Here is a 27,713-nt window from a genome sequence, read left to right as displayed (position 1 = left end):
CTGGGCAAAATGAACTGTCCACTTCTGGCCTATGAGATCTACATTATAAGACAAGCAGCACTTACCAACAGAGGACACCAACGCAGATGCTCCCTAAAGTTATTTGCTGTCAGGGCCATGGTAGCCAATCACAAAGCTTGACGACCACTGAGATCAGTGATAGGATGTCATCGCTATACTCCTATAAACAAAAAACTCCGGGGAGCAGAGTACAGGCGGCGCTTTGGTAGGCAAGTGCTGCTTGGTTTGTTATTTTAAAGCAGATTCAGCCTGGACACCAATTTTCTATAAAACTGGAGAAGCCATTTAAATACAGTGTTATAAATCATGTTCTGGTCACTAGAGGAGAACCATTCACTGCCCAAACCTGTATGCACTGTCATTTCCCCCAAAAATGGAATGTCATACTGTGTAGTGCATCTGGTACACAGATAACAAAGCAATAAAAAAGCACACACTATAAAATAACTTCCTACACCTTCTCTAAACCTCCTTGGGTTTAACACCCTTTAAATCAAAAGCATATATATAGATAGATATACAACGTATATGAGAGGCTGCTTGATAGAACACAGATGTGGCAGACTAGGTCTTCTACGCGGTTTACACTCACTGTGATGGGAGGCTTATCAGGGGAAAACATGACTCTTAAAGACAAAGCAATTTAAGAGAACACAAAGGACTGCAAGCCAATAGATAAACAATTAATAAGCAGATGAAACTGATTATAATGATCAGTATATACTGTGGGGAGAGGCAATCGTCAGTAACCACAGAAACTTCTACGTAATGTGCAATGTTAAAGGGAACTTGTCACCACCAGAAAACGTATCTACCTGCAGATATAGGCTTAATCTGCACGTAAATCGCGTCTAAATCCTGTATAGCCGGCATACTAGAAAAGTGGCTAAAGGGAGAAAATGAAGCCGTATTAGCCCTGCAGCCACTCGCTTCCAGTCATCTTAATGGTGAAGGTAGCGCAAGGTTACAGTCACCTCTAACTGCACATTAAGGGTGCTGTGATCACTCCCTGGCATTGACTGACAGCTCTACAATCACTCGCTGCATACGCACGCTGAAGAGAAGGCTGTCAATCATAGTGCCAGGGAGTGAATACAGCGCTTTTGCTGTATAATGAGGGGTGATGGTCACACCAAACATCACTGCCCTGATGACTAAAAGCAAGAGGCTGCAAAAGGAGAATAAAACTTAATTTTCTCCCTGCAGGCTACACAGGTTATATGCGATTTACTTGGAGATTAACGCTAAAGACCCATAGACATTGGCGAGTACATATTCTATCCATCAAAAGCACGAATAGAACACGTACGTGATTCACAGATGTCTAATAAAGCCTTAGCGATCAATCATGTTACTGCTATAGTTCTCCAAATAATGGCTTGTTCAGTTGCTGTGGGCATCATCTCTTCAGATAAGGAAAACTGAAAACACACGAAAAAACCCTGAACAGAACAAACTGGTCATGTATACAAAAGCAGGGAATATAAACCAATAAAATGTGCATAAATCGTTTGTTCGCCTTCATAAAAAATGGCCCACAGACTTGATCTACTTTAAAGTAAAAGAAGAAGTACTTACCTACTGATGCAGCCACCACTTCAGCATTACTTCTCTGCTGCAGTACATATTGTCAGTTCACGCACCATGACACACCATTAGGCTACGGGCAACACTTTCCGCAGATTAGTGTAATTGTATGTCATTGTGATAGCACACATGTCCCACCTGATCAGTAATAGCTACCAACCCATCTAATGGCTCTGATCGTGTCAGTATAACCCCTTAGAGGCTGCAGTCAATGCTGCAGCATCTAAGTGGTTTGACTAGTCACCACAGCTAAACAACCCCAATCAACATGATCATGGCTTGTGGTCACTCCATCAGCTGACTCCCCTAGCGATATGATATCAGGGTGCTGGTTGGCTTTGATTGGATCGGGGGGGGGGGGGGGGGAATCTGACAACACCCGATAAGATGCCTGTTTGCATTACACTGACAGACATATTACATTGAAATGCAGAAGTTGTTTTTTCCTTACCCTTCCTCCCCCAAGTATGATTCTTTAAAAGTGTTTCCATATAATTTATGTACTGTGTCTTTGTCTAAGGGCAAGCAGCACAAGGTTTATAGGATATTTAGATATGAAAGGAGATAACTACATGAAACATTATATCGGTAAAAGAGAAGAGTGAAGTAAACAGAGTCCCACCACCTTTTCCAGAGATTCAAGTCTGACTTCCTCACCTTTGGCTTTGGATTGCCGGTGACTTTGCAGGTGAAGGTAGCTGACATCCCTTCAAATATCTTGTAATGCTTCAATTTAGTCTCAAACTGTGGTGGAGCACTGTCCTCGGCAAAGTCTTCTCCATGTTCCACGTCATCATCTGATTCCTCAGCAGCGGACCTCTCGAGACGATATTCGATCTCGCTGATAAGTCTCTGCTCGAAGCTGGACACTTTGTATTCCTGCCAGATTGGAAGAAAAGGTTTAGTCAATAAGCCTGCAAGTATTAGATGTTGTCTCTGCATCATATTCCTGGTAAAGGCCTAAAGTAAAAGAAAGTTTAAACCACTAAAAATTCAGCTTCAAATCACTCTGGACTCATAGCTTCACCACAAAGTAGCCCCTCATTCGGAGAGTAGAACACCAGGGCTTTTTATTACATCCAGCACTGCAATCCATACGGGAAATATCCTGCCGGCGTCTAATAAAGAGAGTGGTACATTATAGTCTGCCCAGAGGAAACAACAAAGATACATTTCTGACACTCACATTTGGCCGTCACACCTGATGGATGATGTGTCATCTCGGGGGAGATGGATGAAGGGAAATCTTAGTCTGTGAGTTGAGTCTATGTATTTATTGGCCTGTAAATGTCACCGGGGAAAAACAATGTGGTAGTGTTATGTCAGCCTGGGAGACAGACGCCGTCCCATAATGTTTCATAGGAATACCTGGATCTGATGGCTGCTCTCTAGGCCCCTATATTACAAGGGCTTGCACATTTAGGCTCTTTTTTTGGTGTCAGTTCTCTTTGCCGCAGAGTAAAGGAATATACAACAGACCAACGCTGAGGGTCACGTAATGACAGTGAGGGTAGGAGGTGGCGTGGGGGGGTCATGAATAATATTGCTCTACCTTCCTGAAGCTGAACATGTGCCATTTCATTTTTTTTAGGTACCGAATTAGAAATGGGTGAGGATTCGTTCTATCCAAAAAGTTTTCTATTATCCTTTGCTGATAAATGTACAGTAGTTAGATAGGGGGATTTCTATATAGGACTCCAGTTTTACAACGCAACACAATATCATGCCTTGCTACCATCACCCCGACGGGCTGCAGTGTACATCACAACCACGGAGCGTAGCCACCTCGTGACAGAGTATGGTGAAATTATGTTTTTGGCTTTTTTTTTTAAAGCTGATCATTTGATAATGTTGTGCGGGTCCTGCTAATCAGGAGAGGCCCCCGGTAGGACGGCACATAAAAGGTATTTCACAGTGCTCCCGTCTGGCAGCCAAGGAATGCTGATGGGGTTACTGGACCTAGGTCCTACAAATCCATTCCTTCTACCCAGAGCACGACATGTCATTAGCCTCCTGTATTTTACCAGACAAAAATCGCACTGTCCGTCTACATTTTGGCATTTTGCTTATGGAGCACATAAGGCTTAAATGCACGTGAGACTATGTACACAACCGTACAATGATAAAGTAACAGTATAATAAGGAGGTTACATGGAATGACTATTTTCAGGTATTTATTGAGTCATTGTTGCCAGTAGTATTTCTATCATACGGCGTTCCCCTAGACATTCTATGACTTTTCTTTGGGAAAAATGATCACACTCCACATGGTTATCTGGGGATGACGCAGCGCAGACACACAAAACCAGTTCATGTATGGACACCAGTAAAGGTTGAGTCAATACAGGTGGATTTTAGCTGGTGCCTCACTCAAAGGCATTTAGTGAAACTTAACAAAACAGTGGGGTCATGCAAGTAAAACGTTTTATAGCATGCGTGACAGGCACATCGTGAAGACTGATGCCTTCTTCACACACAGGGTTTTAATTCAGTTTCCGGTGACATAATTAACCATTTTCTTACCAATATGCAGAAGGTTACACAAAATAATACAGTCATTGGCAATCTCATGACATCATATGTTAAAACAGCCAAAATCAACACAATGTAGAGTGTTTAGTGAGAGTAAGGATCCGTGTAAGTGCAGAGATGAAAGACAGGGGATAGTAACCTTCTGCAAGTCAAGAGGGCTCTCTACAGAAGCATCAAGAGAGGAAACAGAGGAAACCTCCTGCAAAGGTAGAAAAGAAGGTGAAAGCTTATAGAATGGAAATGTTTACTGTATCACCATGTGCCCTTCTACTGATAGCAGAGATCTCTCCATTGCGGTGTGGGAGTTTTCTTATAAACCAATAAATCTAAAAGTTTTAGATGTAGAATACCAATCTGGCATGAGTTCTGAATTCTATGCCCTTTTCCCTGAACGCTACCATCTGTCAGGGTCAACTGGCACATACTTATTGGTTTGTTGAGCAATCCTCTATGAAAACAGCAGGATCTGTATTCTTCTTGCCATGTAATCAATGATCGTGATGCAGAAGATTACACTTGAAGAGGCTATCCAGTCCTTTTATATTGATGGCTTATACTTCGATAGATAGATCATCAATATTAGATGAGTGGGGGGTGCGACAGCTGACAATCCTGCCGATCAGCTCCTCCTGGTGCAAGCATTAGCCGGATGTGATCAGCTGCTAAGCGGAACAGCACAGCTCCGTTACCTGTACAATGGCAGCAGCGAGTTATTGCAGATTCAGCTCTAGTCATTGATAGCGAGCGAGCTGTGCAGCTCTATGACTGATCACATCTGGCCACTGTCGAAACAGCGGATAGGCAGGGGCGCCGGTTGTCAGCAAGCCAAAGATCTGATATTGATGACCTACCCTAAGGATAAGCCATCAATATAAAAGCAGTGGACTGCACCTGTAAAGCTGATGATGTACTCACTTATATTATATATATCTATTTGAGCTAGAATTCAAACTGTGTTAAATGCAGGCCATGTTAAAATAAAAAAAAAAAAAAAAAAAAAAAATCACACTTAAAAAGATTGTTCAAGTCTAAAAATTCTTTTTAAATCACTCCAATGTAAATGACGTAATAAGTGTTACTTAAGATGACAAGTAATTTGGGGCACAAAGCCCCAGCAGGTAATATAATTTTCATGATGGTACATAATCTGGCAGTGTGATGTCACGTGACCAGTACCAAGAAGAGCAGATCCATGAGAAAATATACCGTATATTACAAAAATACATTCCATTGAGATAAATAGTTTAAAACAATACTTAGCCCTGAACAACCTCTTTAATGCCGGTGTATGCCCCTTTAGGTATACAAAATGAACACTGTATAAAACCTAAAGGTAATGACTCCTGTACAATTAGGGGGGGCTTTCTTCTGTAAGAATAAGACCACGCACATGCACAAAGGCAAAGTCTAATATTATAGATGAACTGCTGACATGTAGCACTTCTCTACTGAATGGTGTAAAATGAAGGAGCCATAACTTGCTTCCTTTCCCTCTTTTACTTTATTAACTAATAAGAAGTAAAGTTGCCAAGTGGTTGCTGGTTCGGAGACCGTTATTTCTGTGACATTTATTGATTTCAAATGTAATGTCCTTGAAATATTGGTTCCCTGTTAGTTATTCTTCCGTGCACAGGGTCCCCTCCACGTGGCACATAGGGAAGGCTGCCTTCATGTATGCCCAGTAGCCCTTCAGTAAAATGTGTGTTCCTCCTATAGGTACAGCCATTGATCAGTTTAGGAGAAAGAGAGATTAATCTGTACCTGTGAATTGAAATCATCTTCTGGCTCTTGGAGGTTAAAAACTGTTGCTGCATTGTCGGCACCAAGCAGTCGTCGCGCCATTTTCTCCTCATATGTCAATTTCTTAGGCGAGGGAAAAAGAAAGTAGATTAATGAATTTTATTCGCATAAGTATTAATGGGAAAAAGAAACATGGATTTTTGTGAGTACTCACCGTAAAATCCTTTTCTCCGAGACGCTCATTGGGGGACACAGATACTGTGGGTGTATGCTTCTGCCGCTAGGAGGCTGACACTAAGTGAAAAAAAGAGGTTAGCTCCTCCTCCGCAGTATACACCCTCGCCCCTATTGCGGGCGGAAATCAGTTTGGTGCCAAAGCAGTAGGAGAACAACAAATCAGCCTTAATACAGGTACAACATGTCCAAACGAAAACACCACCCTTATATCAAATAGGTAAACACATTCATTTAAACAAAACAAGAGCCAACTGGCTAATAGGGTGGGTGCTTTGTCCCCCAATGAGCGTCTCGGAGAAAAGGATTTTACGGTGAGTACTCACAAAAATCCATGTTTCTCCTTAGTCTCATTGGGGGACACAGATACTGTGGGACGTCCTAAAGCATTCCCTGGGTGGGAGATTGACTCACCACTCCAAGCTACATGCACCTCTTGTTTAAAGGTGCGCCACCGTTGCTTGGAGAATCCTTCTACCCAGGCTCGCATCCGCCGAGGCCTGAGCATGGATATTATAAATGTTTGGCAAATGTGTGCAGGCTGGACCAGGTTGCTGCCTTGCAAACCTGTTCCGTCGAAGCCTGGTGCCGAAGCGCCCAAAAAGGCGCCCCCTGCCCGGGTAGTGAGAGCTCCGATCCCTGCTGGAATCGGCGTGCCTCTAATGCGGTAGGACTCCTGAACCGTCCAACGAATCCATCTGGCTATGGTCGATTTTGAGGAGAGTCCCTTCCTGCGCCCTTCAGGGAGCACGAACAGCGTGTCCGTCTGACGAAAGGGTGCCGTCTGCGACACGTACCTCCGGAGTGCTCTTACCAGGTCTAACGTGTGAAGAGCCTCTTCCACATGGCGCACCGGTGCTGGACAAAATGAAAGCAAAACAACATCTTCATTAATGTGAAAAGAGGACACGACTTTCGGCAGAAAAGGAGGGGCTGGTCTGAGGACCACCTTATCCTTATGGAGAGTGAGGAACAGAGCTCGACAGGATAGGGCCGCCAGCTCTGAAGCCCACCTGATGGAAGTGATGGCCACTAGGAACACCACTTTCCAGGTAAGGTACCTCAAAGAGATATTCTGAAGCGGTTCAAATGGAGCTTCCTGCAGAACACTTAGGACCATGTTAAGGTCCCAGGCGTCCACAGGCGCCTTATAGGGAGGTACCAAGTGGGAGACTCCCTGAATGAAAAGTCTTCACCTGCAAATTGGTAGCAATTCTGAGCTGGAACAGGACGGATAAGGCCGGTATTTGTCTCCTGAGGGAACCTGGGGCAAAGTCCGAGTCTAATGCTCTACCGACTGAGCTATCCGGGCTCTCTAAGCCCGACTGGAGAAAAGCCAAAGATGTTGGGGATCGAGAATCCCAGCGGAGAAACAACGCGTCTCGACATCAAGCAAAGAACACCTTCCAGGTGTGGTGGTAAATTCATAGAATCATAGAATCGTAGAGTTGGAAGGGACCTCCTGGGCCATCTGGTCCAACCCCCTGCTCAAAGCAGGATTCGCTAAATCATCCCAGTCAGATGTCTGTCCAGCCTCTGTTTGAAGACTTCCATTGAAGGAGAACTCACCACTTCTCGTGGCAGCCTGTTCCACTCATTGATCACTCTGTCAAAAAGTTTTTTCTAATATCTAATCTGTGTCTCCTCCCATTCAGTTTCATCCCATTGCTTCTAGTCTTTCCTTGTGCAAATGAGAATAAAGTTGATCCTTCTACAATGTGACAGCCCTTTAGATATTTGTAGACAGCTATTAAGTCTTCTCTTTTGCAAACTAAACATTCCCAAATCCTGCAACCTTTCCTCATAAGACAGGGTTTGCAGACCGGTCACCATTCTGGTCGCTCTTTTCTGAACTTGCTCCAGTTTGTTGATGTCTTTTTTGAAGCAGGCCTCCGGGTGCTAATCATTGTAGCGACCACCTTGCTCCCGAACCCTGCCTGGGTTAGAATCCAAGATTCAACGGTCCTGCCATCAAACACAGGGTCCCTGAGTTTGGGTGGCACATCGGCCCTCGAGACGGTAGATCTGGGCGCTCTAGCAGGCGCCCAGGAACGTCGGAGAGCAGCTGCATTAGATCTGCGTACCACGCTCGACGGGGCCAGTCTGGGGCCAGCAGAATCGCCGGCCCCCCTTCCGTCTTGATCCCTTTGCTGACTCTCGGGAGTAGTGGCAGTGGGGGAAATAGATATGGGAGGCGAAACTGGTTCCATGGCAGAACCAGTGCGTCCACCGCGAATGCCTGGCCCGAGCGACATACTGTATGTGGGCACCTTGGCATTCACTCTGGAAGCCATCAGGTCCACATCCGGAGCTCCCCACAGTTGACAAATCTGCTGAAGAACTTCGGGATGTAGAGATCACTCTCCGGATGCAAGACCCTGCCAGCTGAGGAAGTCTGCCGCCCAATTTACCACGTCAGGGATGTGGACAGCCGAAATCACAGAGTGGTTTGCTTCGGCCCAGTGAAGAACGTGCCCCACCTCACGCATGGCTGTTCTGTTGCGGGTGCCCCCCTGACGAATTATGTAAACCACCGCCGTGGCATTGTCCGATGGAATCCGGATGGGGCGGCCTGCTAGAAAGTGATGAAACTTCTGCAGAGCCAACCGAATTGCTCATATCTCCAATAAGTTGATCGGGAGGCGTGCCTCCTGTGGCGACCACCGTTCCTGGGTTGTGTGGTGGCGAAACACCGCTCCGTAACAGAGGAGACTGGCGTCAATTGTCATTATCAGCCCATGGCCTGGGGGGAAAGGTTTCCCCTAGGCCAGAGAGGGAACTGGTTATCCACCATCCGAGCGACTGCCTGACTTGAGAGGACAGTTGGCACCGCCGATCGAGCGTGAAAGGATTCTTGTCCCAGGCTGACACGAGGCGTGCTGCAGGGGGTGAAGATGGAACTGGACGAAAGGTATCGCTTCCATTACTGCCACCATTTTCCCTAGGATCTTCATCCCTGATCGGATGGTATGAGGGACTGGTTGGCGTAGTGTCTGGACTCCCTGCCGGAGACTAGCGCCTTTTCCTGAGGCAGAATTACCAACCATCGGCAAGTGTCGAAGATCATTCCTAGGAAGGAGATCCTCTGAGCTGGCACAAGGGATGATTTCTTTGTATTGACCAACCATCTAAGCGGCAAGAGTATCTAGCGTGATGTTGCCACCTTCCTCATATGCCCGTATTCACGGGCCCTTGACCAAGAGGTCGTCCATATAAGGCAAGACGACTACGCCTCGAGAATGCAGTGTGGCCATGACAATTGCCATAACCTTTGTGAACACTCTGGGAGCTGTGGCTAGCCCGAAGGGTAGCGCTACGAACTGAAAATGTTGAACGCTGATGGCGAAGAGTAGAAACCTCTGATGAGGAAAAATGGGAATATGCAGGAATGCATCCTGGTTGTCTATTGAGGCCAAGTATTCTCACTGCTCCATGGCCGATATGACTGAACGGAGAGACTCCATCCAGAAATGTCTGATCCTGATGAATTTGTTCAGAAGCTTCAGGTCCAAAACAGGCCTGACAGACCCGTCCTTTTTGGGAACCGCAAAACGGTTGGAATAGAACCCCTGAGCTCTTCCGTGTTCCGGCACTGGAACAATGACTCCGTTGTGCAGGAGCGACTTGATGGCTCCCAATAGAGCCCTTACCTGGGTATCCACCCTGGGAAGCCAGGAAAGAAAAAAACATCTTGGAGGGTATTTGACAAATTCTATTCTGTAACCTGAGGACACCAATTCTTTTACCCATACGTCGTGAGCGATGTTGGCCCAGACGTGGTGAAAACAGAGTAGGCGGCCGCCCACCTTGCCAAAAGTCATTTGGTCGATGATCTTTAGGATCTGGGTCCCTCGATCTGGCCTGTTGAGCATGCATTCTCCCCAGTGGGTTGGCTCTATATGAGACCTGATGCTCCCTATCCTGGTTGGGGCGGCCTGAGGTGGCGGAATTGGGCCCCGTAGTCCACCCAGAGTCTTTTGACGCATGACTCCAGACCGGTCTCCTATTCGGGTCCCGAACCAGGCTCAGGCTGCTTAGCGGCCGCCCCCTGACGAATGCAGTCACTCTCGGCCTAGAATGGCCGGTGGCACTGTGAAAGGCCCGAAAACGTGCCTGAACCGGGTGACGAAAAGCGGTTTAATCTTCTGTTGAGGGAGAAACCCGCTCTTTTCTCCTGTGAAGTCGGAGATAGGTTGATCCAACTTTTCTCAAAATAGGCGGCCGCACTGATAAGGCAGGGAAGACAAGGACTTCTTGGAAGTAGAATCGGCCCGCCATGTCCTCAACCATAGGCCTCTTCAGATAGAGATTGCATTAGCGGCAGCAATTGCTGAACAATTTGCCGCATCCAAAGACGCATTCATTACATAGTCTCCGGCTATCGCCATCTGACCTGCGACCTCCGAGTTCTCTGCAGGTAGATCCTGCTCCTGCGCGACCTTGTTTAATGTTTCTGACTATGATAACATGGCCTTAGCTACCCAAGTTGCTGCGAACGAGGGAGCGAGTGCAGACCCTGACGCCTCATATACTGAACGAGCTAGGCTCTCAATAAGGCAGTCCGTGGAATCTTCACTGGCTGCAAACTCTTCATCGAATCGTACATACCAAACGAGGAAACCCTAGGGACAGATAACGGTCTTAGTGGTCAGGCGTGAAACCGGAGGATCCACTATCAGGGATTCCATCCATTGTTTACGGAGGTCCGGAGCAAACAGATACCTCGTTTCGAGTGCCTTTTAACCCGAGAAAACGCCGATCTGGATGTTCTCTGTGCCGCTGCACTATGTCCTCAAACTCAGGGTGAGAGGAAAAAAATTCTGTGCGGCCGCTTCACTCGTTTAAATGCCACTTTATGCCCCGTAGCCGCTGCGGGATCATCCTCAATCCCCAGGGTCTGATTGACGGCTTCTATGACGCTGTCCACTGTTTCACGTGACCCTGGAGAGTCCAGATCAAGGGGCTTGTCTGAGTCGCAATCTGAGGTCTGCTTGCTATCAACCACTGGTGACGGGGAGCGAGAAGCAGAACTTAGGGATGCCGAAGGTACCGGATGGACTGGGCGACACCGTGTGGATTTATTTCCCCCGGGTCTGCCTGGAGTGGAAGCGGCCCCTGCAGGCCGGAGGCTCCTGTGAGGTGGAGGTTCCCTCTAAAGGCGGCGAGACACTGTCCCTGCCCTTATCTGGGGCTTGAAGGGATTCTATTGCTCTCGTAAGCGACGCCATGTACTGTGACAGGGATCGGGCCCACTCCGGGGGGATTTGACACATTGGTCACGGTCGCAGGGGAGGGCTCCTGGGCGCGTTTGGATTTGCAGGCTTCGCATAAACGCTTGCTCTGCGCCCACGGAAACGCAGCCCGACACAAGATGCATGTAGCGTAAAAGAACGTGCGTCTTTGCTTTTTGTGACATGCTGTATCTGTCCGCTGCTGGGGATATGGGGAAGAGGTAGCCCCTTGTTTTTCCCTATAGCATGGCCTCTCGGGCAGCACTTACCCCAGTCCTGCGCCCCCCGACCTGGAAGATTCCTTTAAATTGCACGCCGACATCTGTGGCGCGCACCAGCTTGTAAAAAACGCTCTAGGGGCGGTACTTCCGCTTTGCGGCCTAGCCCGTGCGCCGAAGCCTCGATTTTACCGCCACCCAGTGCGGGGCGGGCTGCCGGAAGTGACGCGTGGCCCTGAGGGCGGAACTTCCGGCCACGGCCTAGCTCCGGCCTCAATTTTTCCCTTATCCGACCGGGGGGGGGGGGGGGGGGGGGGAACACTGTACCAAAAAATGGCGCTACTGACCGGCGCGGCGTTCCTGTCCCAGGCTCCGCCTGACGATCCAGCCCTTCTCTTGCAGGGCTAGTGGTCACCGAGCTGTGGGCTCCAGCACGAAATCTTCGCAGGAGCCCTCCCTGACCCTCTCCTCACCGATGATCCTCTCAGCCTGAGCGCAGGTATGTGAGGGGGTCTTTGATAAAAAATAGGCCAGTGCAGGCGCCCTAACTCCATCTAGCCCCTTCAGGGGGTGAGGAGAGGGACCCCCTCCGCCGCCTTGCAGCACCGCCATCTAGCGTTGGTGGAGCAGTGGGGGCCACACAGACCAGTCTTGTGCCTCTGTGCAAGCCCATGGTTTCAATACCTAGGGGTGGACAGGGCTAAGTCTGGAATAATGTCCCACGTCGCGGGAAAGGATACGTGGAGGGATACTCGCACGTGCTCGCCCGTTGATGGTTTGTGGAAATCTGATCGTTTCAATATGATGTGTTGCCCCTGTCTTATCTTCATAAAATAACAAATAAAAATAGAAGTCTGGGGAAAAGTCCCAGATATGTCCCTCGGTGCGGGAAAGTATACGCGGAGGCGATACTCAACGCGTGCTCGCCCGTTGATGGTTTGGGGAGATCGGACCCTTTCACTTCATAGTAAACTAAAAAAAATAGTCTGGAGAGATCCAGACTGTGTGTGCCTCCATAGGACACCAAGCAAAAAACGGATTTCCACCCGCAATAGGGGCGAGGGTGTATACTGCGGAGGAGGAGCTAACCTTTTTTTCCCACTTAGTGTCAGCCTCCTAGCGGCAGAAGCATACACCCACAGTATCTGTGTCCCCCAATGAGACGAAGGAGAAAAATCAACTGTTGTGGCCCACAGAACGGTCCCAAGTAGGGGCCTTTCCGCTATATTGTTTGCTTTCCCTAATCGGGCATTCGACAGATGTATTGTGGTCTTCATGAGACCATCCAATTATGAGACAGTGGTGATGGACATTTTCTAACCAAAATGTGCAGCACTAAATTATATGCTGAGAGATCACTGCCAATTCTCAGTCTCAATGGTTTACAGGCACTAAGATGTCATTCTACTTAAAGGGGTTCTCCAACATATGAGATCAATGACTCGTCCTTGACATAGGTCATCTCTATCAGATCATTGGGAGTCCACCACTCAGCACCCACACTCATTATCTGTTAAAAGCTTCAGCAGATGTCTATAAAAACACTGAAAAGACACAAACTAAGCAGCTCTATGCAATGTGTAGTGTCCATTGTGGGGTACAGCAGATCAGCTCCTTCTCTCTGGAATAGGAAATGTTCTGCAGTGCTTGGCAGCAGACGCTACACATTGAATGGAGAAATGCAGTGCAGAACTGTTCAATGTTTTCATCCGTCCGCCAGCAAAATTGCTAGTATCTGATCGGTGATGGTTTCAAATTCCCGTCATTGTAACATTGATGCTATCATAAGGACAGGTCATCAATATCGAATGCAAAAAGAACCCCTTTAAGTGTCCTAAAACTTCACTGGAAAGTCAGGCGGTAGGAGGACATCACCCATAACAGTACCGGTTGTCCGTTGTTTAGAAGTTCATCTTTGAAGCGGAGTTTTCTCTCCAGATCTTGAATGACGGCATCTTTTGTCCCCTGAATCTCCTCGTCAGATGCTATACGGGCAGTCCGGCCAGCTTTCTTTGGAAAGCCACTAACAGAGAAAACAGAGAATATGACAGTCACTTCCACTATTCATCCAGCACAGTCTTCACATACAGAACACTTCCAGTAGTCTTATGCAGGGATATGGATGCACACTGGGGGAGGGAGATAAATGACATGTTTACAAGGTCTCTGACCTCATGCTAATTCTTCATAAAAATTAGACAAGAGTCTGGGAAAAATTGGTGGCAGTCAGCTGAACCATATAAAGAGCTGCAGAGCTCTCCAGATAGTGTAAGTACCAGCAGGTTCTCAGGATGCAGTGACGAGACACGAGACTGAGTGTGATTTTGGAAAGTAACGTTTATGAACTGAAGCCGCTAGGGCTATGCTGAGCAACCAAAAAGGGATAACAATTGTCCACGCAGTGACTCAACAACAACAATACTTTTCTTATCAAGAATGCGGCTAATCCCGGCAAAGCCGGCTATTATGGGCCTCACGATGGCCGACTAGGGGTCCTTATCTCCTAAACACAACTTATCCTTCCGGATGCCCTTCGGTGTCGTTGGTGCGTCTGCTTCAGCGTCGCGGATGTGGCTGCTTTGACGCCGCTGCCTCTAAGTTCAGCTGCTGAAGAACGGTCGTGAACCCTGGGCGTCTCAGCACCCAGGAGGAGTTGGGGCACAACAGGCCCTAAAGGATCTTTGCTGTTGGGGCGCAACAGGCCCTGGAGTAATCCTGCAGCTGGAGGCACAACAGGCCCTGGAGGATCTGTGCCGTTGGGGCGCAACAGGCCCTGGAGTATTCCTGAAGCTGGGGGGCACACCAGGCCCTGAAAGTTCTTTGCAGTTGGGGCGCAACAGGCCCTGGGCTAATCATGAAGCTGGGGGCACAACGGGCTCTGGAGTAATGCAGCTGGGGGCGCAACAGGCCCTGGAGTAATCCTGCAGCTGGGGGTGCAATAGGCCCTGGATTAGTCCTTTGTGGAGATGAGTCCCTGTAAACACAGCGGGGTAGGACTTTCAGACAGTCTTATCAGGCTCCTGTGTCAAAGCGAGGTTGTGTCGCAGTTTCCAGAAGTGACCGTTGGCAAGCCTACGCTAAGGGTTCCTCTGTAGGCGGGGAGTAGGCCTCAACTGCCGACTGTGACGAGATGGCGTCCACTGCCGTCAGTGATGAAGAGGCCGCAGCCGCGGGCTGAGGCAGGGAGGCAGTGGGAAAGCCGCCACTGCGGGCTGATGTGGAATCTCAGCTGCGGCTCGGGGTCGCGGACCAGCCGCACCAGATCGAGGAACAGCAGTAACGGCTGTGGCTGACCGTGGGTTGGGAGCGGCCCAGGATTAGAGTAAAGCACAAGTCTCTTGTCGGTGAGTTCGTCGCTTACCCTCCACAGACCCCCTGACGGTCTCCCCGTGGAACGTCGGTTAAGCCAGCTCTCTCCTCCACGGCTTCCTGTCTCCTGTCAGCCTCTCTGCCAACTGAACTCTCAGCGCGCTCCCTGCTCCTTTTATCCTCACCTCGCCCCCTGTTGCCCTGTCACCTCCAGTCGTGCCCTCTCCTTCATTGCCCCCCCGGTACCGTTCCTTCAGGAACCCAGATGGTGGCCCCCCTGGTTCCGGCACAGACACTTTACGGGAGTCCTCCTCCCCACACTCCCCCATCCTGGAAACTTGCCAGTCCTCGGGCGAGGGCCTCAGTCTATTGGACCATCACTTTTTGCTGCCATATGAACTGGTCTTGTTCGTATCGTTCAGGGGGTTTGCCGGCTGTTGACCGCTCGGAGCATCTTAGTTCGACTGGGATGGAGTCTTTCGGGGTGGTGGACGGTGGTGGGTCGATTGATCTGTACGGGCTAATTGTGTCAGTCGGCTCATTATTGAGTGGAGAGCCTATGGATATTGGAGGAAAATCTTCGTCGTCGTCTGGGTCCCAAAACACGGGCAGCGGCTCAGATGTCGAAGGGGCAGGTTCCGGTTGCATTGGGTCGGTGGAAATACATGGGCGTAGCATATTACGATGCACAATGCAGGTAGGCAGCGTTTCATCTTCCTCAGGTCGTATTTCGTACACAGGTCCATCAGGGTTGATACGGCGTAGGACCCGATAGGGACTCTCTTCCCAGTGTGGCTCCAGTTTGTTCTGGTGTCGTTGATCTAGTACAAGTACACGGTCTCCGCTTTGGAGGTGAGGAGGTGGAGTTGTATTCTTTCCTGGGTATTCCAAGTCTCGGAGTTTGGCATGTATGATTCGATGAAGAGTTTGCAGCCAGTGACAATGATTTTGGACCCAAGACGTCACTCCGGTCCAGGGCTGAGGCTCTTCGGGGTCCAACTCCACCTCCGTGATACCTTTACCCTCTCGTCCGAACAACAGGGAGTAGGGGGTATAGCCAGTAACTCGGTGCACCCGGTTGTTGTAGACCCATACTAATTCAGGAACAAATTCTGGCCAACGGGCCTTCTTGTCACTCTCCAGAGTATGCAACATTTGAATCAATGTCCGATTAAATCGTTCACAGGCCCAGTTTCCTTGTGGGCGATATGATGTAGTTCGGGATTTATCAATCCCGTAGAGATGGTGTAGTTCCTCCATAACTTTTCCCAAAAAACATGCTCCCTAATCAGAATGTATTCGTTAGGGGCAGCCGTACACTTGTATGAAGTTTCTGCAAATTGCGGAGACGGCCGACTCCGTAGTCTGGTCTCGAGTGGGGGTGACTACAGCGAACTTGGTGAAATGGTCCACCATGACGAGGCAGTGTTCGTATCCCTGGAATGCGGGACCAATGGTCAGGTAATCTACCGTCAGGAGCTCAAGGGGTGCTGAGGTCACAATTGTCTGTATTGGGGCTCGTTGAGCGGGCGGTTTGGCTAACTCGCATGAGCGGCAGGTCTGGCAAATTTTGTTCACAACAGCTGGCAAGCATGGGTGGTAAGCTTTCTGTTGCAGCCATTGCAAGGTCTTTTTAGCTCCGAAGTGAGCCCCTTTTTCGTGAGTCTCTCGAGCCAGTTCATGGAGTTGGCCTCCGGGTGTAACCACCTGCCACACCATCATTAAGGTTGTCTGCGATGTTATTTTACGGTACATTAGTCCTTTTCGGATAACCAGCCTCTCCCATTGTCGCAACATCAGCGACATGTCTTGAGTCAAAGTTTGTCGTTGGGAATCATTAGGGAATTGGCCAGCGGCAACCCAGGTCCAGAGAAGTCCATCTTCTTAGTCTTCTTGTTGCTGTTGTATCCACTTATCCCGAGACTGCTCCAGTATACCCCTTGGGGTCTCTGGGGGAAGATACTTTTTGATTGGCAGTTGTGAGTATGGCAGCGATGAGAGCGAACGGTATCTCCTCCCCTTCTAATTCGTCTCGATTCTTTCCTGGAGTTGTATGTCGAATCCTGGAGAGGGCGTCAGCATGTACATTCTCGGCCCCTCTTTTGTAAATGATTTTATAGTTGAACTTCGCCATCCGGGCCACCCATCGTTGTTCCAGAGCCCCCAGTTTGGCCCTTTCCAAATGAGCCAGCGGTTTGTTGTCGGTCCGCACCACTACCTCGGAGCCCGCTAGGTGCTCTGCGAACCTCTCCGTCATGGCCCACACCACCGCGAGGAGCTCAAGCTTGAAGGAGCTGTAATTGTCAGGGTTACGCTCGGAGACATGGAGTGAGCGGCTTCCATATGCGATCACTCTCTCCCAGCCATCTTGAACTTGTGACAACACAGCCCCCAGCCCGTGAAGACTCCCGTCAGTGTGCAAGATGAACGGTTGTGAGAAATCCGCATAGGCCAACACCGGGGCATCCGAGAGCGCAGCCTTGAGGTCTCGGAAGGCCTCTTCCTGAGGTTATTGCCACTGGATTCTTCGTCCATTTGCCCCAGCAGGAGCCCCCTTTAGCAGGTCGTGCAGGGCTCGAGCTCGACGAGTAAAACTCTTTACGAAACGACGGTAATATCCGGCCAGCCCCAGAAAAGCCCGCACGTCTTTGACCGTCTCGGGGGTAGGCCATCCCCGAATAGCAGCAACCTTCTCCCGGGATGGCCTCACACCTTCTGCCGAGACGACATGACCCAGATACTCGATCTGGGAGCGAAATAGGTGGCATTTCTGAGGTTTTACCTTCAACCCGTACTTTTGCAACCGGCCGAGCACCTGCCCCAACCGCTTTAGGTGGTCCTCGAATGTGGCAGCATAGACGATGATATCGTCCAGGTAGATCAACGTGGCCTCAAAGTTGAGATCTCCCAGACACCGCTCCATCAACCGCTGAAAGGTCCCCGGGGAGTTGGCCTGTCCAAACGGCATTCGATTAAACTTAAATAGTCCCATAGGCAATATGAACGCCGTCTTGGCTCTATCTTCTTCTGACATGGGCTCCTGCCAGTACCCACTGGCCAAGTCCAGAGACGAAAAATACGTCGCCTTTCCCAAGGCGGACAAGGATTCTTCTATGCGGGGCAGTGGGTATGAGTCTTTAATAGTGCAAGCATTCAGCTTACGATAATCCACACAGAATCGTAATGCACCATCTTTTTTTCGGACCAACACGATAGGGGCTGCCCAGGGGCTTTGGCTTTCTCGTATCACCCCTTTTCGCAACATCTGGGCCAACAAAGTTTTCACCTCTTGGTAGAGTTGTGGAGGAGTCTGTCGGTATCGTTCCCGGATGGGGGCTGCTCCTGCTGTGGGAATTTCATGAGTGATGGCGGTGGTACACCCAAAATCTTCCTCATGACTAGCAAATACTTCATGGTACTGTCCGAGCAATGTTTTATCTGTGATAACTGGGCTGAAGTCAACCCGGAGAGCTCGGTCTGCATCTGCTCCAGAATATTTCAACCCTTCTCCTGAGCCGAGACCTCCGTGGCCTGTAGAGTTCGAATCGTTACTTCTCAAGGATCCTTGGATTGTACTCTTAATTGAACCGCAGGAGCCGGCAGCACTTCCTCCAGGGGCCGGCAGCACTTCCTCCAGGGGCCTTACTAGCTTGGCCAGTTCAGTCCGTGCTTTCAGAACGATGTCTCGGTCTTCGAGGTTGACACAGCGCACCAGGAGAGTTCCTTTTTGCACGGTAGCCAGGGAACGAGCCACCAGCATGCCAGGAGGCAAGCGCTCCGGGTGGCACGGCTCCACCAGCATCTCCACGCACTCCAAGGGTATCGAGGCTCGAATTGGCAGGGCCACCACAGTCTGCCCAGGAGGTAGCATGAGCAGGGGAACCGCTGGTGTGATGACTTTGCCCAGAGCCTCGCCTTCCTGGCAGTCCTGATGGACCTGCGCCTCCCGCACCAACTGTTGGAATACCTGTCCCTGAGCCGTGCGAGAACCCCACTGCTTCAGAATCTTCTGTGTAGGATCATTGAGAAGTAGGTTGCCAAATTCCCGTAGTATGTTCATGCCTAGGGTGACTGGATGCTGTTTATCAGTTTCTTCTTGAGTCAGTACCACCCCTCTGCGATCAAGGGATTTACCGCACAATGTCACCTGCACCCACACCACCCCGGCAACCGGGACCGGTAGTTGATTGGCGGCTATTAGTCTGATCATGGGCCCCCACTGAGGTCTCGCTGCCTCTGGGAAATTCTGTCGAAAATAAGCTGTGGGCATAGTGGTTACTTGTGACCCCGTGTCCACCAGGCACCGGACGGCCCGGCACTCCAACTCTGCCCAAAACCACCGGACATTTTGCGACCAAATCTTCGGGACTTCCACCACCCCTAATCGTGGTTTTCGGCTCCGAGCGGCATCCCCACAGCCCGGAGCCCCTTAGCTTAATGGCCGCCGGGGTGGGTATTTCCCACGTCGCGGACACTCTTGGGCGAAGTGGCCTGGTTCTCCGCACTCATAACACTGGGCCTGTGCAGACCGACCGCCCCGCGGGGAGCGTGACCCCCAGAGGCCGGGGTTAAAACTAGGTCGTCCAGTCCCGGTCTCAGTCCTTCTCTTCACTTCGGCCAGCTCGCCCTTAATGTTCTTCAACTCTTGTTTCATCTCTTCCACCCACTGAGGCTCCTTGACTACATTCACGGAAGCCTCCACACCCCGGACCTTCCCCACGGGGACCGCCATCCCTTGCTCCTGCTCTCGAACCCGTGCTTGACTTCCCACCTCTGAAAAGCCTATACGGGGATTCATTCTGATCTGTTCCCGTAATGCCCGTTTTATCAATGGATCCCGCAGTCCAGTCACCAGTAGGTTGAGTAGGGTAATGTCAATAGGTCCTACCCCTACTCCATCCTTTCTTTCAATAGCCGAATGCAATTCTTGGAGGACATTCATATACTGAGTGATCGTCTCCCCCTCTCCCTGCATTCGACTGTACAATCGGGTCCTTAATTCTCTCACATTAGTTGGGTCCCCATGGGTCTGTTCTACTATCTGTAAAACCTTATCAAAAGTGTTACGGTGTCCCGGGGGTCTCAACATCACTGACTTCCGTACCTCCCCATCTAATGCCATGAGGGCCACTTCAGCTTCCAGGTCAGGAGTCATTGGGTGCATCCGAAAGAGTCCCCGCATCCGTTCCGTCCAACTCCATAGCATAGTATTGGAGCCAGAAAATCTAGGCAGGTTGTTCAGCATAGCCCCCAATGAAATGCTAGACCGGGGAACCTCATTATTTGTAGAGTTCACAGCTCTGCCCTGATCTGGGGCACCATCGTCCGCGCTCGGAGACTGCATCCTGCCGACTACGCCAAATGTAGGTACCAGCAGGTTCTCAGGATGCAGTAACGAGACACGAGACTGAGTGTGATTTTGGAAAGTAACGTTTATGAACTGAAGCCACTAGGGCTATGCTGAGTAACCAAAAAGGGATAACAAGAATTGTCCACGCAGGGACTCAACAACAATAACAATACTTTTCTTATCAAGAAAGCGGCTATCCCGGCAAAGTCGGCTATTATGGGCCTCGCGATGGCCGACTAGAGGTCCTTATCTCCTAAAGACAACTTATCCTTCCGGACGCCTTTGCGTGTCGCTGGTGCGTCTGCTTCGGCGTCGTGGATGTGGCTGCTTTGACGCCGCTGCCTCTAAGTTCAGCTGCTGAAGAACGACCGTGAACCCTGGGCGTCTCAGCACCCAGAAGGAGTTGGGGCACAACAGGCCCTAAAGGATCTTTGCTGTTGGGGCGCAACAGGCCCTGGAGTAATCCTGCAGCTGGAGGCACAACAAGCCCTGGAGGATCTGTGCCGTTGGGGCGCAACAGGCCCTGGAGTACTCCTAAAGCTGGGGGGCACACCAGGCCCTGGAGTAGTCCTTTGTGGAGATGACCCCCTGTAAACACAGCGGGGTAGGACTTTCAGACAGTCTTATCAGGCTCCCATGTCAAAGCGAGGTTGTGTCGCAGTTTCCAGAAGTGACCATTGGCAGGCCTACGCTAAGGGTTCCTCTGTAGGCGGGGAGTAGGTCTCAACTGCCGACTGTGACGAGATGGCGTCCACTGCCGTCGGTGATGAAGAGGCCGCAGCCGCGGGCTGGGGCAGGGAGGCAGTGGGAAAGCCACCGCGGCGGGCTGATGTGGAATCTCAGCGGCGGCTCGGGGTCGTGGACCAGCCGCACCAGAGCGAGGAACAGCGGTAACGGCTGTGGCTGACCGTGGGTCAGGAGCGGCCCCGGATTCGAGTAAAGCACAAGTCTCTTGTCGGTGAGTTTGTCGCTTACCCTCCACAGACCCCCCCGACGGTCTCCCCGTGGAACAATGTCGGTTAAGCCGGCTCTCTCTCTCCTCCACGGCTTCCTGTCTCCTGTCAGCCTCTCTGCCAACTGAACTCTCAGCGCGCTCCCTGCTCCTTTTATCCTCGCCCCGACCCCTGTTGCCCTGTCACCTCCAGTCGTGCCCTCTCCTTCATTGCCCCCCCGACACCGTTCCTTCAGGAACCCAGATGGCGGCCCCCCTGGTTCCGGCACAGACACTCTATGGGAGTCCTCCTCCCCACAATAGCAAATACACACATCCGGTATTGTCACATTATGTATTTATACAATTCTGGATTGTGCCGTTCCATTGTTATTACTCCTGGAAATGTAGGAATAACTATAGAGCTGGGTGCTGCCATTACCCCTTTCAAAGTGGTGTGTCCCTATACAGTCAGACACTTGTCAGCACTAACTAGTCAGCGTCAGACTGTAGGAAACAACCCCAGCTTGTACCACCCAGTACAAATTTAAGTCTAACACCTCTAAGCACAAATAAACTAAGTACACCGTCATATAGGGGACTTAGCCCCTGTATAAATCATAAATTTTTACATATTAATCCTTGCCTTTAGCATCCAAAAAACACAATATGCAACTAGCTTGGTGTACCCATGGCATGGTCCAATAATCAGTGCACCATTCTGCCCCCACAGTTAGCACCCTACGTCTTTCTTGATGCACCCTGCAGCATAAGTTATATATTAATTAACCAGTGCTTTCTGCAGCCTAAAAGCAAGAATTAATTAGAAAACTAAAGCTATGATTTTTATGGGGGCTACATCCCCTATATGACTGAGTACCAAGTGTAAATTGAGTTGGGGGGACAGGGTGACAGACCCTTTCAAGATGGAATTAAACACTTTAAAATGACACATTTCTAGTCTGTGAACCCTGGACTGGTCACAGTAATGTTTCCATACTAATACTATAATTGCTACCTTCACAAGAGTAAATTCTAAAAATAAACATTTGCAATATTTTTCCATTACTAATATTCATGGCTCTGACTGGAGAGGATACAAATCCAGCTTCCCTATGGGAAATAATGGAAAATTGAATCATGTCCAAGCTTGGATAGATTGTGACTCCGAGATATCAGTTACTGATAAAGCATTAAGGGTAGGCGCCAAGCACAGCGTATAAAATGATTACCGTATATCCAGCCGTTACATTACAGGCAGGACTGCGGCACCTTGAATTCTGAGAAATAGGACATTACATGTGATACTATCACGACATTAGGCAGCTGGAATTACTGTAATCACATCCAGATTGCTCTCAATACACACTTGAGATTCCTAGCTGGTTACACACTAAAGGTACTGTCACACTTAGCGATGTACTAGCGATCCCGACCAGCGATATGACGCGGTCAGGATCGCTGGTACATCGCTAAGTGGTCGCAAGTGAGCTGCCACACAGGCAGATCTCACCAGCGACATCGCTGGGGACAGGGGTCGCTACTTACCCGTCACACCAGGCGATCCTGCGTCCTCCCGCCCGGCTCCACGCGTCACTCGTCGTCACAGAAGGAAGCTGACGACGAGAAACAGTCCAGGACGTTCTCGCGCGATCAGCGATAACCAGCGGGGGAGTGGGTTGTAGGTAAGTATCAGATACAGCGATATCGCTAGCAATATCGCTATAACGTCACAAGTTATAGCGATATTGCTAGCGATATCTCTTAGTGTGACATGCCCTTAATAGTGATGGTTCCACTTGTAGCTTAATTTTTTTTCTAAAACTATTCAACTTTTTTATAACTTTTATGGATCTGTATCAGTAAATAAGTGCCTAGTCAGTCAATACGATCATAATGTAAAATGATTATGCTTTAATAGGGTCCCCATCTTAGCGAGTTATTAACTATTCTCCATTGACTGCCCGGGGTGGGCAAATAATTCTTCCAAGGGGCCACGTGAGAAACTGTTACTGTTGTGAGGGTCGAGCCGACAGGTCAAGCTTAATTCTGCTCATTATTATTTTATCACTTATTATTGAGCAGAATTAAGTATGCGGACTCACTCCTATTACTAATACATTGCAATATGCCTTACTGGAACATGTATTCTTATCAGTAGCAACTACTCAAATCATACAAAATGTACTTCTTATTGAAAACTGTACAAAAGCTGTATATCATAACACTCCTGTTATTCACCCTTACATATAAACTTGGATGTACCTTGATCAACTGCTTAACCCACACAGTATGATGCCCCCACACAGTCTCTCTAACTCTGCAATTCCCCAACAAATATGATTCCATTACCCCACACACAGTGTGCTGCCCCCACAGCTCCCTACAAACAGTATTATGAGCCCCGTAGCCCCCACACACAGTATGATGCCCCCACAGTCACCTTAAGACAGTGCGATTACCCCTAAAACAATATGTTGTCTTCCACACAGAGTATGATGCCCCCACATCTCTATACAAACAGTATTATGGACACCACAGCCCCACACACAGTATGATGCCCCCACAGCCACCCCACATACACTATATGCACCAAAAACTTCTAACACATAGAATGATGGTCCCGCTGCCTTACTCCCAAATACAGACTGACAAAATAAAAATGCTCACCTAGCCCCATTCCCATGATGCTCTGCTCGCCTCTGTATACTGTGTGAACTGAGGCTCTAGTGTGAACTAGTGGTGGCTTTGTGGTACAGTACATCATTGACTGTACCCACCTTTTTGGCTGTCCCAGTTCGTAGGCAGGATAGGAACCGCCAAAAAGCTGGATTTATCAAATATGCTGCACTGGTCTGGAATATTGTACTAAAGGAGATAGGCAAGTGCTGCTGCATATCTTTTAGTAGTCTGCAACAACAGAAAAAGATAAACTCCATTGAGTCTCCTATATCTTAGACTGATTGCTGGATTTCAGAAAATGACATTTAATCTACCTGGTTAACGGTGCAGAAGCTACTTTCTAGATAAAATTGTCGTGCATCTAAGCCTTTTACCAAAATTATCATTCTACATACAATGTGACAAATGCACTTGGCTTTTTGCATTGCAGCATTCTAGCCACAATAATTTAAACCATAGTAAGTTCTGTAGCAATAGTATATTTTGCAGTTTATTTTTTACGTGAAGTGGCTGTTGCTTACCTTTTACATAAATATCACTCGAGCTTTGAAGAGAAACATGTATACCTTTCTGTATTTTTTGGCTAAATATTACTTTGACATGAGGTTTCATCAAAAATTTTAGACCTTTATTCTTCTACAGCCTCTGTGTATCACAGTACATAGCACACTGAGAAAGGACAGTGAATTCTGTCAGTGAGCTCCTCTGACAGCAGAGTTTCTAATCTCTCTTCTCCTGAACCATCGTCTAATCTTATTTGTAACCAATAAAAGTAAAAAGTTTATTTATAAATCAGAAGAGACATGAAGGTAACAAACCTTACTGTCAAAACAAACTTTATTGATGAATTTCATGATTTCTCAACCTGCTATGTACTGTAATAATTAGAGGCTGTAGCCAAATGTTCCAAAATTCTTAAAGAAACTTAATTACAAAAGTGATGATTAGTAAAATAAAAAATGCAATAAAGGAAAAATGTTCCAGCAGTTTGTAAATCCTGTAACAAATCATTAAGCAAAATAGCGTGATAGTGATAGTCATTGTCACCAAGAAAAATAGACCTCTTTGGTAGTAAAACCCCAAACTGCGATTATATACTGCTCAAAAAAAATAAAGGGAACACTAAAATACCACATCCTATGTTATAGTGTTCCCTTTATTTTTTTGAGCGGTATGTGACGATAAAGAACATTCAAGGTACAATTATTTGGATAACTAAGATAGTTTTCATCATGTAATTTAAGTAAATGTGTTTGTTATAATAATGACTTCAGCTATAATAAATGCAATAGTTATAACAACATTTTAAAACGATCTACAAAAATGACAAGGAGCGTTACAGTACAGTACAAACTTACGGTGGCATTACACCTTTTGGAAGACCAAGCTCATTGAATGAAACAGGTGATGGCTGGGATGGCAGCATGGAACTAAGGAAGGCTGCAGGGTTGTAGCCAGAGTTAGATCCTCTTGTAGTTGGAGAAAGAGATGGACTGTAGGATGGTGAATGGACAGAAACTGGAAGTGGAGGAGGTGGGGGAGGAAGAGGAAATGGATCTTGACTATTATAGTTTGCAGTAGGACTCATCACAGGAGGTGGAGGAGGTGGTGGCGATGATGATGTTGGAGACCAAAATGCTTCTGGTTCTGGATAAAATGGTTGAGCGAATGGTGGCACTGGAGATCTACCAAACTGTTTTTGAGGTGCCGATGTTGGAGAAGGAAGGCTGGAGGTAGAAGACCCAGAAGATGGTGTCACAAAGCCTGGGGTGGAACTCATGTTCTGAGCAGCAATAAACTGTTTAGGACGAGCGTAATTAAAGGAGCTTGCTGGTTGCATCGCTGGAGAACTGTGAGAATTCAGAACGCTCATTTGTGCCGGTGAAGTGATAAACTGACTGGCCTCGAGCTCCTGGATGGAAGGTGGAGGAGGGAAAGAAGGTGAAGGTGGAGTACTCTGTTGAAGACTTGATTGTTGTTTCACAGAAGCAGATTCTTTTTCTTTAAGTATTTGATTCTGTAGTTGCAGTAACGTCTGAGAATCCCTGGGTAAATGAAAAGAAAAAAAATATGAGCAGGGCAATGGTATGTATGGCATTCAAGCAGTGTAGAACTGAAGGCACAGAAGGAATGCTGCACTATTCATATTAAACTTAACCTTGATCATAAATTTCTCCTGCATGAAACGAAAAGGTAGTTAGAAATTCCTGCTGGATTCAGAGCTGAAGCCAGTGATGGTGAGACAGAAAAGGCATAGATGTGGTGAGCATGAATCATCTCTCCACAACCAAGACTGGACAAATCCCAGAAGCTAAGCAGTGAGTGCAGGCACCTAGACATTCAGAGCCATGTCTGAGAACGAGAACATTATTTCATTATCGCCTTTGACTGTGCTGTCCACCTCACATCGTTGTACGGTTGTACTTTGTAACATCACTGAGGATTAGTTTTATTATGGACCATTATGGAAACTGCGGCAATATGGGAAGAACATGTGGGTACAATAAAGCTAAAAAATAAAAATAGAAGGTTCACAGAGATCACTTTATGTCAAATCCCCAAATTATTATGAAAGTATATAGTCCAGAAATGTAAACCCACTAAACAGTAATTATGGGGTATAATAGTTTTTCCAATGATACTATAAAATGGCCACGCTATTACTACAAATTATAGGCCTATAGGCCAAACAATACGAGAAGAAGTCCAGAGCATTATTTATGGCTATAAACATTAATATATAATTATCTGAAGCCATTCACCATACTTTACTAATGAAAGAAGGATCTGACTGATACATTTTGACTTAAGAGTATGGAAAGAAAGCTTTGGAGAAACAACATAATTTCATAACAACTAGTTATCCAATACATGTTATTAAAGGAAAAGTGGAGATGGACAATGGGGGATTTTAAACCCCGTAAAGACAACCCTAAAATCTCTTACAGATGTTTGGTTATAGCAAGGTAGGGCTCACAGGAAAGCTTTGAGAATTTGTTTTTTTTTTATTTTAGGAAATATGTTGTAGCTGAACATGGTTGGTGATCTGTTCTCATGGGAAATAGTCATCTGCTTGCCTTCAGGTGGTCAGTGGTAATGATGATGGTAATGATCTGCTCTGAAAATAATGTGAGGGCCAGTGCCATCTACTTCTAATTGCTAAGCATGTTCACATGAGCAATCTAAAATAATGAACAACAAATCATTTTTCCGTCAATTGTTCAGTCCTTCATCCTATGCACAGAAAGTCACACTAAGAATGGCAGTAAGATCTGTCAGATCATCTGATTAAATATTGTGCAAGCTGAAAAAAGAAGTCCCTTTCCATTCCCATTGCTCACAGTGGCCGTGAGGTCTGATAACAAACACACGCGTTTCATAGAGTATAAACCAGCTCCAGACTGGGTGAGAACATTGGCGAGTTCAGATCTAGATGTATCAATCAGAACCTCAGGCTCCCTCCAAGAAAACTTCTCTAGATGTGAGGGAATGATCATTAATAAATAATCTATGAGGAGGCAGGGAGAAGCAGCATGCACTCAGTGAAGCCCAAGGAGAAACGTTCACAGAAGTCGTGAGCGCTGACAATAAACATGTGCATTTCTTACAATATAAACAAGCTCCAGACTGGGCGATAACATTGCTAAGTACGGATCTGTTAGTTTTAATCATACCCCTGCTCTCCTAAAGGAAACTACTCTATATATGACAGGAGGAATGTTAATAAATAATATGAGGAACCGTGGTGAAACAGCATGCATTCAGTATAGCCCAAGGAGAAACATCTACTTCACGAGCCACAACTAAAGATAAGTGAATCGTTCTGGTGCTAGTATTATTCATACCGAATCTTAGAATATTTATGCTGTACTACAACA

At 47.9% G+C, this 27,713-nt stretch overlaps 1 protein-coding gene across 3 annotated transcripts in view; it reads right to left on the bottom strand.

Moving 5' to 3' along the window:
• PALLD (palladin, cytoskeletal associated protein) overlaps positions 1 to 27,713 on the bottom strand; it is a 260,746-nt gene that overhangs the window by 34,521 nt on the left and 198,512 nt on the right. For all 3 annotated transcript variants that reach the window (XM_073577130.1, XM_073577139.1, XM_073577147.1), the window contains 4 exons: positions 25,194 to 25,880; positions 13,451 to 13,586; positions 5,902 to 6,003; positions 2,266 to 2,487 (listed from right to left, as the gene is read on the bottom strand). In XM_073577130.1, the coding sequence (XP_073433231.1) occupies positions 2,266 to 2,487; positions 5,902 to 6,003; positions 13,451 to 13,586; positions 25,194 to 25,880 (1,147 nt within the window). The remainder of the gene's footprint in view (positions 1 to 2,265; positions 2,488 to 5,901; positions 6,004 to 13,450; positions 13,587 to 25,193; positions 25,881 to 27,713) is intronic.

Source organism: Dendrobates tinctorius, unplaced genomic scaffold, assembly GCF_039654945.1.
Source record: "Dendrobates tinctorius isolate UK_male_01 unplaced genomic scaffold, ASM3965494v1 ptg000008l, whole genome shotgun sequence".
NCBI classification, from domain to species: domain Eukaryota; kingdom Metazoa; phylum Chordata; class Amphibia; order Anura; family Dendrobatidae; genus Dendrobates; species Dendrobates tinctorius.
This window is presented reverse-complemented; position numbering and strand designations above follow the sequence as displayed.